The sequence below is a fragment of the Sapajus apella genome, unplaced genomic scaffold (assembly GCF_009761245.1).
Source record: "Sapajus apella isolate SASKATOON/1434 unplaced genomic scaffold, GSC_monkey_1.0 scaffold12, whole genome shotgun sequence".
Taxonomy (NCBI): domain Eukaryota; kingdom Metazoa; phylum Chordata; class Mammalia; order Primates; family Cebidae; genus Sapajus; species Sapajus apella.
Window position 1 is genome coordinate 14132543 of NW_022436952.1, and position 12686 is coordinate 14145228.

A 12686-nucleotide genomic window follows, 5' to 3' on the forward strand; every position below is an offset into this window, starting at 1 on the left:
GGGTTGCATATAATTTGGTAGGGTGTGTCTATGTGTCTTAATAACTCTCAAAATTTAACAGTGGACATTTGGGTTATAAGATTATGGATATGTCTGTGTATTTTTTTATAACAGCCATTTACCCAAGACCAGCCATGAATCAGGCCGTATATGAAGGGCTTTCGCATTCAGTATCTCTTGATCCTTGCAGCCATCCTTCTTCATTGTTTCTGTCTTGTAGCTAAGCATCATTGTCACTATCATCTGCATCTCTACTCCATCAGAGATAACCTTTATCAGACTTGTTATATGGAGGGCATTAATCTAAGTAGTACACATGGATTAACTAATTTAATCTTCATAACGTACCTCTCAAGGTGATTTTTATTATTGGGCTCATTTTACAGATGAGGGAACTACAAACATAGAGGCACATGTATACAAAGCCCAACATCTGAATTGGGGTTCAGAAATGTTGCCTTTCTGAAGGTCACAACACGGGTACATGGCTGAGCCAGGATTCTAGCCTGAATTGGTCAAGGTTCTGGCATGTCTTCTATGCTACAGTAACTAGTGTATCGGGCAGCTTAAGAGCCAGCCAGCCATGCCTGACTGCCATCTCTGGTGGATTCAGATAATGACACCAGGTCAGACAGGGCCTTGGACCACCCATGCGTGAGATCCCTAGGGTCCCTGACTCTCCTGGCATTTGCTGATTTCGTTATTGTAGTCTTATTTGGACTAGTCATCTTTTTATTTCTAGTCGTTTATTTCTAGTCATCTTTTTATCGAAGATTTGTCAGAAACACAAACTGGGAATTCCAAGATTAAGATAGCAAGGCACCAATCTCATTTGGGGACGGGGCGTAGTGTGTGTGTGTGTTATGGGAGGGACAGAATATGCAAAACTGTGCTAGTCTCGGTTGACCTGAAAGTGAGGCAGGTGTGTGGGGAAACCTACTCCAAATGCAAGTTCTGATCTGCAGATAGATGCATTTGCTGATAAAGATCAGATGTTCAGGTTCTATAAACTGCAAGTTCCACTCAGACACTGTCTCTCACGGCCCGTTGGAAGTGCCGTCTCCAGAATGACCAGAATAGTTGTTCAGACTGGGAGGAGTCATCACTTATTAACTGGTAATTAACATATCAAATAGCAACACTTTCTAAAATGGTATGTTTGATTAGTAAAGATAACGGGCAAAGAACTGAAATCCTAACGTGGTTATAGTTATTGCAGACATGCCCTATCACTTGGAAGGAACAATATAAAAAACACTCCTATTTATAAACAAAGTATGACATTGTGATGTAACATATATCGGTATTCAGATATTTACTAGAGGACAATGTATTCTAACATGACAGGGTAATTGGAAATTTGGTAATATGTTCCAGTAGACTATAAAACTTTTTTTTATATATTTTTACAAAAGGGCTTAATGTGTTTTTATAGACTTATGTTATACGGTATGGTACATAATAAGAGAAAAGGACCCAGACAGGCTTGTCTGAGTTACGATCAGGAAAATCCTGATATCGCCAGTGAATGTAAGCTCAGCATTGTGTTGCAGTTGAAGTGTCTCATTACCAGAACAGTGAGCCGTATTATGTGGCACAATCCACTCTTTTCCTACCATGCTAAGTTTATTCCTGTCAGGTTCCTGATTTCTTAATATATTTTCAATTTTCTCCCTCATCCCTAAAGCCTCCTATTTTATGTAGTCATCAGAACCTTCCAAACATCTATGAAAAAAACTCATTCTTTCCAAAAACCTTGGCATTGTGTCCAGTGCTCACTTGGGCTGCAATTTAGCATTAGCAATTTTCTAATGTATCATAAAGTCATCAGATGGAGCTTGCCTCTTATGTAATAGGGCTGAAAGAGACAGACCTGTTTCAGCTCTCCTCACATTGACGGCAGCAGTCACACTCCTTAGAATGCGTTAGCATGTTCAGGGACATGTGGCAATTTAGCAACCTAGGAGTCTTACTCAAACACACAACCTTGCTTATCTTGTCATGAGCACTTCAGATGCATTTATCCAACTAAGAGAACAAAATCCTAATGGCCTTTGGGAATCTATGAGAGCAATGTTTATTCTCACTGTATCCCAATTCTAGGTGTGCTAAAAATGATCTAAAGGTTACCAAGTGTTTATTTCCTCAAACATTTTTGAACATTCCAGTAAAAATCCTTTCCCATCTTATCCTACCTGAACACCAACACGCTTCTATTCACGATGTCTCACCAACATTTAATGCATCTTCTATGTGCCCCAGATGGTGCTTTGTTTTTGCAAACCTCAAGCAAATTAAAAAGAGATTTAAAATCTCTGTAATCCCAGCACTTTGGAAGGCCAAGGCGGGTGAATCATCTGAAGTCATGAGTTCAAGACCAGCCTGACCAACATGGTGAAACCTCGTCTCTACTAAAAATGCAAAACATAGCCAGGCGTGGTGGCACATGCCTAGGGAGGCTGAGGCAGGAGAATCGCTTGAACTCAGGAGACGGAGGTTGCAGTGAACTGAGATCATGCCACTGCACTCCAGCCTGGGTGACAGATTGAGACTCCGTCTCAAAAAAAAAAAAAAAAAGTCCGGTGTGGTGGCTTATGCCTGTAATCCCAGCATTTTGGGAAGCCGAGATGGGCAGATCACTTGAGGTCAGAAGTTTGAGACCAGCCTGGCCAATGTGGTGAAACTGCATCTCTACTAAAGCTACAAAAATTAGCCTGGCCTGCGGGCACACACCTGTAATCCCAGCTACTCAGGAGGCTGAGGCAGGAGTATCACTTGAACCTGTAAGGCAGAGGTTGCAGTGAGCCAAGATTGCACCATGGCACCCCAGCTTGGGTGACAGAGAGAGACTCCTTCTTAGAAAAGAAAGAGAAAGAAAGAAAGAAAAAGAAAGAAAGAAAGAAAGAAAGAAAGAAGAAAAAAAAAAAAAAAAGAAAGAGAGAATCTGAGGCAAAGAGAAATTAAGTCATGGTTCTTGACCACAAGGAACAAAGAGTCTACAAAATGTACCTATGCCAATTTCCTGTCTCCAGCATTGACCACAATTAAGCCACACTGCACAAACTCCAACCAAGCTTCTGACCTTCCTTCCCAAGAGAAAATAGAAAAATAAAAAGCATGTCCATGGTATATGAAATGAGCAATATATGAAGGGTCAGGAGATGATATTATTGCTCTTGCTGTGCCACTAACAAGCTGAGTCATGTAGGACTGGATTGGTTGTATTAGCCTTGGTCTCCTAAAAAGCAAAATAAAGACAGGTACATGGAGGAGGGTGGAAAGGAAGAAGGATTAGAAAATCTCTGAGGCCCCCATCTTCATAGGTCATCATCTGATAGGGTAAGAAATGGTGTTTCCATCATGAATTCCCTTCCTTTTAAGTTATATTTACAAAATGCCTGTCATGTAATGGGCATTGTGCCAGATACATAGGATATCTCTCGTTTAATCCTCACAAATATCCTGCAAAGTAGATACTATCCTCATTTTTTATGTTAGGAAGTAGAGGCCCTGTTGGTATAAGTAACTTAGCTGCAGACACTGAGCTAGGACTTGGAGGAGCCAGGATTCACACCTGGGTTTACCTGACTTCAGAATCTACGGTCCTCCTAACTGTGCTATACGCCTGGGCCTTGGATGAACCCCTATGGAATGCTTTTAACTAACTTTAACTGTCATGATATCTACTTAAGTTTCTGAATGAAAGACACCCTGTATTTTAAAATAAATCTGTGGGGGAAGGAGTTTGAAACTTTTTCAACTAGAATTTAAGCCCAAGATACACTCATGAACAGATTGGCTTTTCTGGGGAAGAATGACAAGCAATTTTAGAGAATGCATCTCAACGACGGAGCACATTAAATTGTTGCTTTCTATTTTTCCCTCCAGAAAAGAAAACTGGAGGAAAGAAAATGGAAGAAGGGATGGACCTTGAAATGAATGGCCTGCTGAAAAAAAAAATTAAGAGTGGAGACAGCAGCATTACAATCTTGACATTAGTCCCATATGGGTTATTACTCTTGATATCATTATAGCTAAACGGAATGAAAATAAAAGGGGGAGAAAGATCTCAGTGGGTATTGCAATTTAAATTTGCCTTGTAAGCTAATACTGTATATTTAGAGACTGAGCAGACAGGGTGGTTGGTGGCTCAAGAGTATGTGCAGGGGCTGCTCTGCCAGCTAACCAAAGCAGACATTCATTAGAGCAAAATGTAGATTTCCATTTCTTGGCATCTGACATGCGCTCTTTCCTTGGAAAGAAATGTCAATTTGGCCAAAAGTGTGAAACCTACAATAAAAGCACTGGGACTGTGGATTTCATCTAGTCTGCACATTCCCACCTCTTTTCTTTCCTACTGTGAAAATCCAGTTGAGACTCAGGGTGCTTTGTGGAGAGATGGCAGAGGAACTGATTAGGATATAGAATCCTAAAAGGGGAGAAGGGGTTGGAAGAGGTGAGATTGGGATCCCAAATTCCTATTTTCTTTTGGCTTTCAATTACCATTTTCTCTTGCCCTAAGACTGCCCGACACAAGAAACCAACCACAATTACTGTTTTGCACTGAGCTCTGAACAATGGCAGCTTCCAAATCCCTGGCATCGCCTGCTAGCTCTGCAAGTGTGGGGTGCTCATCCGCGGAGTCTGCGGGTAGCATGAGCAAAACTCCGGCTCCTGAGGCCCGGCAAGGAAGAGGCCTCCCCTGCTTTAAAATTTCACTATGTTTATTTCTTTTGTTCAATAGACTGGAAAGACTATGACGACAGAGAGCCCAGACACAAGGGACAGAGTGAAGTCTTGGAAGGTCTGCTGCAGCAGGTCCGAGCCCTTCATCAGCATTACAGTTGCCGGGGTAAGGATAAAAATCTGTGCTGGGCCATCAACTGAGGTCTCAGTGGCGCCGGTAATTTTAGCAGTTTCCTAACTGGGTCATACCTTCTCATTCATCAGGGAGAGAGATATTAATATTTGTACATCTGGAATCACTTTACAGCACTATCTTGCTTTAACCCTTCAGAAGAGACTTCCCTCTCCTTCTGTCCCTTCCTTTCCCTCTCCCTCTCTCCATATGAACGGTTTGAAAACAAGCACAAGAAAAAAAACAGCTGCCCTGAGTTCCCTTCTCTAGGAATTGTCCCTTCACAAGACTCCTCAGTGGGGTTAGCTCTTTGGGATATTCACCCAAAAGCATTTTGCCTCCAAGGAAAATCCCCTGAGTTTCCCTGTGGGAGCCCAACCAATTATAATAACAACAATAATAGTAATAAACCTCCAGATCTATTAATAATATAGTTTACAATTAAATTTCACATCCAGCATCTCATTTTTATCCTCATTTTGGCAATCACCACTGAGGCTAAGTGGCGTTCCCCAAGGTCACAATGCCAGGAAAAAACAGAGTCAGGTCTCCAAGCTGGATTTTTCTGGTTCTAAGTCCAGTCTTCCTGACACACTTCAGGTTTGTCTCCCACCCTTACATCAGGACTGGGCACTAAACTGTAACCTCATCCTGAATTTTAATCTTCCTCTGTACCACTGCTCACAGGAAAGTAGAGCACATATTCCCTAGACTTTCACCATTTACACCCAGAGAATCTCTGCGAAGCATTTAAAAGCTTCTTTTCTACTTGGGCTGTTCAATTGGGACAGGGTCAGACTTCTGATCTGTGTAACGATTTGTGGAAGAGGCACTTAGTTTTATGTGGAGAATTAAAGCCTCCATAAAGTTTTCATTTTCCATGCCCCCATCAGATCTCTAACTACATTGTGCTCTGTAAACTTAGGGCACTGCTGGAACAGCTGGGTAAGAAATCCACTCTTGTGGAGGATTTCTTGAGCCCAGGAGTTCAAGGCTGCACTGAGTTATGATCATGCCACTGTGCTCCAGCCTGGGTAACAGGGCAAGACTCTGTCTCTAAGAATAACAAATTTTTAAAAGAAAAAACAAATCCACCATTGAAACTAAGAGATGCTAGTTGAGTTTGAGCTTGCTATAGAGAAACCACACTGAAGATTAGCAAAAGGTTGTTCTCAGTTGCTATATAGCTATCACAATAGGACCCTTCAGCAATTTTGGCTCCAGCTAGAAATGAGGACAAGTGTTTGCAAGAAAATAATATTCTTCTAATGACTGATTCATTAGGATATGTAAATACGCATGGAGTAGTTCTGAAACCCAAGTGTGATTTCCATTCCCAGACCTCTAAGAAGTCTTTACCCAGACCAAGACCATCAGCATTCCACACTGACCAAAATCTGCTTAGTTCTTGGTAATTGAGGGGCTCCTTTAATCAGGCCAGTTGTTACCAAAGCTCCTTTCTCATCTTCTGCCTCTCCATCACATCCCTGCCCATTGGTTCCTGTATGACAGCAAAGGTAACAAAGTAAGTGGACAGATGATTCTTAGAAATTCATAAGCCACTCTGTGTTTGGTCTTGATCAGAGAGGAGAAAACTGAAATTACTCATGAGAATGAGAGATTTTTACAATATTGTCTGAGGATTCATGCTCTCCCCATTACCACTGGACTCCTATCTAATAATCAAGAAATGATTGTCCAGGTGGCCAAATTTTTTCTATAGTTTCCATCTAACTTCTGTCATATAGATGCTTTTTTCTCAGAGGAATGTAAATATACACACAATATCAAGAAAGATTTAAGTATGGCATAAGGTAGAACTTTCCAAAAAAGAAGAATATATTTTATAGGGAGTATACTCTGGACACTTAAACAGCACTCAAAATATGTTCCAAAGATCAGTGGTCCTATAATATGCTCAACTAAGAAAGGTTCTCTTGTCAGGTAAGTTTTGGAAATGTTGAATTCTACATCCTTCTCTCTTAGAAACTTAAAATATACATTAGAATATTAAAGACTCTAATACAGAGACATGTTGCATTTGCTTAACCAAGCATTTTTCAAATTTCTTGAGCTGTGTAAAACTTTTTCACAGTATTAATATTCCAAAGCACAAATTTTGGGAAATGCTGACTTACGATATGCCAAATAAATTACCTCACACACACACAGTAAAAAATGAATCTAAGATGATTTAACATAACCCTAAGTGCAAAAGGATAATATAAGTATTGCTTACAGAGAATTATAAAATTGTTATTATTATTACAAAATTTTTATTTAAAATATTCAAATACATTGAAATACTACATGGTTTATTGGGGACATAAACTTTTACCAACTTTACAATTAGAAAAAGTAATTATTTCAGATTCCAATTCTATCACTTACAAGCTGTACATTCTTGGGAAAAGCATTTCACCACTCTGATCCACAGCTTCTTCATCAGCAAAGTCAGGATAATATTATCTATCTTGTTACAGGATTGCTATGAAGAGTAAATTAGGTACATTAAATTCACCTGACACAGTGTCTTTCCCTGGCAAACTATAGCTTATTTTTCTCCCATTGAGACTGGGGCCACTGTCCTGTCTCAGCACTTTATGGATATATCCTAGAATTGAAGTGTAATTGGTGACTGTACTGTAATGACCCTGTAATGACTCACTAAATATACAGCATATTCCAAATATGGGAGTAATAATAAAAATCACTTCTTCTACTAACATCCTGAATAGGAAGTACCAACATCTACATTAATGTCTAAATTAGCATTTTGGCTAAAGAACTGGCCGAAGCTGATCTGCATGCTTAGTATTGGGATGAAAATTCAAGGGAGATACTAAGCAAGCTTCATTGTTCACAATGTTAGTACACTGATGTACATAATGAATTACAGTATTAAAACAACAATCATGTTTATAGCAATATCCTATAGGGATGAATTTATGTTATCCAATTATTCAACTTGCAAAACAATATTAACTGAAACCCTGCCTACTATGTAATTTGTAGGTCACATAGTAGGGGCTGGACATGCCAACGTGAATGAAGTAAACTCCTATGCTCCATGCACTTACACGCTAGGGAACTGCTGCATTCAGAGTACAGAAAACAAACTTTTGCTCCAGAGCTCCAAACCAAGCAGAGAAGTCCAATATAGAAACCACAAGGCTCTCAGGAGAAAAGCTAGTTTAGACCATGTGTCAGTCAAGGTGAGCCCTAGTATGCTACAGTAACTAAATGATTCCCCAAACCTTTATTTCTCTCTCATGCTATGCATTTACCACTGGTCACCTGGGAGTTCTCCTTCTGTGTTGTTATCATCCTCTCTCTGGAAATATTTGCTAGCAACCATCGGAGATGGGAAAGAAACTCTTGAAGGTCTCATATGAGCAAGACTTTCTGCATGTTATTACACCCAAAACTCATTGGCCAGAGGTGGTCACATGGCCCCATCCAACCAGGAGTGTGCCAAAGTACAGCTTTGCCATGTGACCAGACCGAGACTATTTAATGCTTCCATGGGCCCTTTTCCCAACTGATAGTAACATCTCTTACTTTTCTCTTTTTGCTTTTAGTCTGATTTTTTTAGTTTAATCTTCATTTTTATGTAAGTTACATGTAACTATAATGTGTCTCTGAAGCTAGACTGCCTGAGTTCAAATGTGGGCTGAGCTTTTACTTTTACTGGCTGTGTGACCTTGAGTAGACTGCCTAAACAGCTCTGTGCTTCATTTCTCTCATGTGTAAAATGCAGATAAAAATTCTATGTACCTCATTCATTCATTGTATAAGGATTAAATGACGTAAGTAAAGCACTTAAAACAGTTTTATTATTTTGATAAAAGCAATTTCTTTCTTCCTGCAGTTTTTCCTCCCCAAAGATAATCTCTTAACCTTTAGCTAATTCTTTTAGTATTTTCCCCATATCTCTAAATAACATACTTACATTTCTAATTATGTTTTTAAATTTTAGTCATTACCTAACTAAATAAAGTAATGCTGCATCTCTTTTTACCCCACCCCTCCCTTATGTGCGTGCATAATTCCTATCTTCTCATCCTAATATATGTATACTGAATTTGAGTAAGATTAGTATTTACTGTTTACATTATTATGACAATTAAATTATATGATTATTTTCCTTTCCTGGATAGCTTTTTGTTTTCTCTGTAGTTAATAGTCATTTATTGTACATTTGCTTGTTTTTCTATATGGTTAGGATAATCCCCAAACTATTCTCCAGTTGGATAAGTCTTCTTTCTATATAATGAGATGCTTTAGGTATTTCTATTGCATCTTCATAAGGAATCTTTTCGAAGGGTCCTCTGTTCTGCTGCAGTCTAGACTGGTCACTGGTTGCCTAGTGTACAACAGTCACCCTTGGATTTCCATTTACCACCATATTAAGGACTCTTCTTACCACTCAAAAAGATATTGGGTTCCATCTTTTTGTATTGCATGGTGGAGTTTCCCCCAGTAGCATTTTGAAGGGGTGCTTGGAAGCTAATTTTAGGAGACATTGTGTATCTAAAGATGTATTTATTTTACTTAACATTTATTCAAGGTCTTGGATGAGTATAGAATTCTTGGTTGAAATCATTTTTTTTTTTTTTCCTATTTTGAAGGTATTGTTTCATTGCTTTCCAGCTTTCAGGGCTAAGTCTGATGTCATTCTAATTCCAGAGGTTCTATATGAAAGCTTTTTCTCCCTTCTCTGGAAGGTTTTAAGTTTTCTTTTGACTCTGATGTTCTAAAATTTCACCGTGATATACTAAGGCATTTTTTGTTTGTTATATTGGGCACCCGAAAAGTCCTTTCAACATGAAAACTTATACCCTTCAATTGTAAGACATTTTCTTAAATTACTTCATTAAGTATTTCTTCGCATTCATTTTCTCTCCTCTATCTTACTAGAACTCTTGTTATTCAGATGTTGGATTGCCTACATTCGTCCTTTAATTTTCTTTTCTTTTTTTATTCTACTTTCCATCCTTATATCCTCCTGCCTTACTTTCTTGGAGATTTCATCAGCTTTAATTGCTAAGCCTTCTATTGGGTTTCTCAGATTTGACAACATGTTTTTAATTGCCAATGCTCTCTTTTGTCCTCTGGTTCTTTTTATAAGGATACAAGTCTTCTCTTACCTCTCAGACTATTAATGATAGTCTTTGTTTCATTTTGTATTTTCTTTTCACAGAATAATCTTTCTTTTCTGTAAGTTGCTCTTTTGTTTACTTACTTTTGGCCTTGGTATTTCATGTTAGGTGCTTTACTCAACTGCCTGGTGATCCTTGAATATATGCCTAGATTTCAGAGAAGGGAAATCAATAGCCATTGGGAAGCTCTGAGCACATACATAGGGCTCTTGACTTACAGGATTCATTGTAGGGTGACCTGGCACCACCTTTCCATTGGGATATCACCAATGTCAGAATCTTTGGGTATGCTCTCTTAGGCTGATCAAGTACTCCACAGAAGTTTCTTCCAGTGTCCTACCTGGAAGGTGTAAGTTTCGGTATGAGTGTTCTGAGAACCCAATAGGGAAATATTATGTATAAAATGTTATGGATAAATCCCTCATTTTGGGTACACTATCACCAGCACCAGCACTCCATTTACAACACTACCTGATGTCTCTCACTCCAGAGATGTCTGTTGTTGGTTTGTTTGGTTGGTTGGTTGGTTGGTTGGTTTTTTGTTTGTTTGTTTGTTGATTTCCAGAGAACAAGCCACTAGCTTTCTTTTAGAGTGGGGAAGAGGTATTTGTCCAGTCACATAGTAGAGGGGTAGATTGAGAAGTCTAACTACTTTTTGAACAGACTTCTACAAATCCTCCTTGTTTTTAGCTCACACTCACCCCTCACTTCCAGAAGTCCATGGAGACCATCGAGTGAGCCAGATCACTTCTGAGCTTTCTCCACTGCTGGCTTCAACTTCATCTGTCCCAAGTCTTACATCTATCTATCCATCTGCTTTCCAGCTACTGAAATACATGCTTTTGTCTCCTTTCCCATCTCTTTGTCTTTAAAAGTTTCTGTTGTTTCCTTTTTTTCTTAATTTCTACTCTGCTTTTAGTGAGGCTTGGGGAAAAGGTAGTGTGTAGTGAACATGTTCACTCCGCCGTATGAAGTCCCAGCAGCATCATGTTCAAGCAGCCAAACTCACGTTCAAGTCAGAAAAAAGAATGATGTTGCTTTGTTCTGCAAAGAATAACCATTAACAACATAAGCTTGAAACTGGCATGAATGCTTGTGGCAGTCATCCCTTCCTACATAATCATAGCCAAAGCAACACTGGCCCTCAGTCAAATGCCACTTGCCCAGGTTTCTATGCCTACCAGCAGTGATAGGGACCATATTCCCATCTCCAGTGACATATCTGTCAGCAGTCTGGTAGTCATACCAACAACCTCAGCTTCCCTTCATTACATAGAATATGAGAGTTAAAACCAATGGTTATGTAGTCCAGCTTCATGAACTATTATTTGCAAAGACTGTAATAGGAAGTATAGTTAAGTCTCTATCTTTATTAGTACAGGCTCCATGTTATAAACAGAACTGCAGAGCCTCATGCATAGTAGTGCCTCAATGAATATTTGTGCAATGAATGAATGTCTTTTTTCCCAGGTACTGAATTTTTGAGCCTGGGCAATTCATTTCACTTCTCAGCCTCAGTTTCTTCTTCTGAATAATGAGAATGATGATCATCATACCCATCCCTACACCTATTTTTGTAAACCAACATACACAATGAAGAAAAAAAACCATCCCAGAATGTTAGCAGTGGTTATGCAGAGGTGGGGTTTTACTCTCTTTTTTTCTATTCTCCAGACTTTCTGTAATGTGCTTATATTAATTTCATAATGGAAAAAAATTAATGGAATATGTAGACTTACAAGGAAAGCTTTGCAAACATTGAGAATCGTATGAATATTAAAAGGCAATTGCAGGAGTCGGGAGAAGGACAAACAAGTTGATTCCATGTCTTTTTATCCTACTTTAAAATAAATCAAAAGCTTCAAAGCAAAGAGTATCAACAAAACACCTAAGTGGTTTCTTCTGTAGTTATAAATACTACTTACCTCCAGCATTTCTGAGAAGTTGTTCATTGAGTTAACCACTGGCATCTCAAGATACAAGAGCTTCTTACAGGAATGAACGAGCAGAATCCCTACATGAACCTGAGGATAAGTGACACTAAAGGGACGGGGGAGGGGAAGGCAGGAAGGAAGGAAAATGGAAATGGGAGTGTTGATCTGCCCCGTGGATTCATACTGTTTTTTTTTAAATATATTCCAGAAAGTTCAAAATTACAAACCACAGGCCGCAAACAGTCAGTCTCAAGGAGCCTGAAGCACCTGTTCCATTCCTCAAACAAGTTTGTGAAGACCTTAAAACGGTGGGTTCTGTGTAGTTTTTTCAGGAATGCACTGGTTTTGATTCTGAGTGGAAACTTGGTAGAAATTTCTTTTTTGTGTTCAAAAGAATAAAGTTCACTTTTCTCCTGAGAATTTGTGCAAGACAGTAATTTTTCTGAGCTGTAACTAGTGAACTTGTGATACTTAACAGGAATATGTTCCTAAGTATATGTTAAATACATCTTTTATCATGTCCCCCCAAAAAATTACTTTTCCAAGATGGTTGAGGACAATGCTTTTATTTTCCTTTTTCTTTTTAGGGGACTCTACATAGCCGTTATATTTTATTACAAAGACAATATGTTAGTCACCAATGAAGATCAAGTACCAATTGTTGAAATAGATGACTCTCACACCAGTTCCATTACACAAGATTTTCTATGGTTCACGAAGGTATACTAAGTT

At 38.9% G+C, this 12686-nt stretch overlaps 1 protein-coding gene across 2 annotated transcripts in view; it reads left to right on the forward strand.

Moving 5' to 3' along the window:
• ANKFN1 (ankyrin repeat and fibronectin type III domain containing 1) overlaps positions 1–12686 on the forward strand; it is a 380611-nt gene that overhangs the window by 297305 nt on the left and 70620 nt on the right. For both annotated transcript variants that reach the window (XM_032280102.1, XM_032280101.1), the window contains exons 10-12: positions 4745–4852; positions 12163–12262; positions 12542–12674. In XM_032280102.1, coding sequence (XP_032135993.1) covers positions 4745–4852; positions 12163–12262; positions 12542–12674 — 341 coding nt within the window. The remainder of the gene's footprint in view (positions 1–4744; positions 4853–12162; positions 12263–12541; positions 12675–12686) is intronic.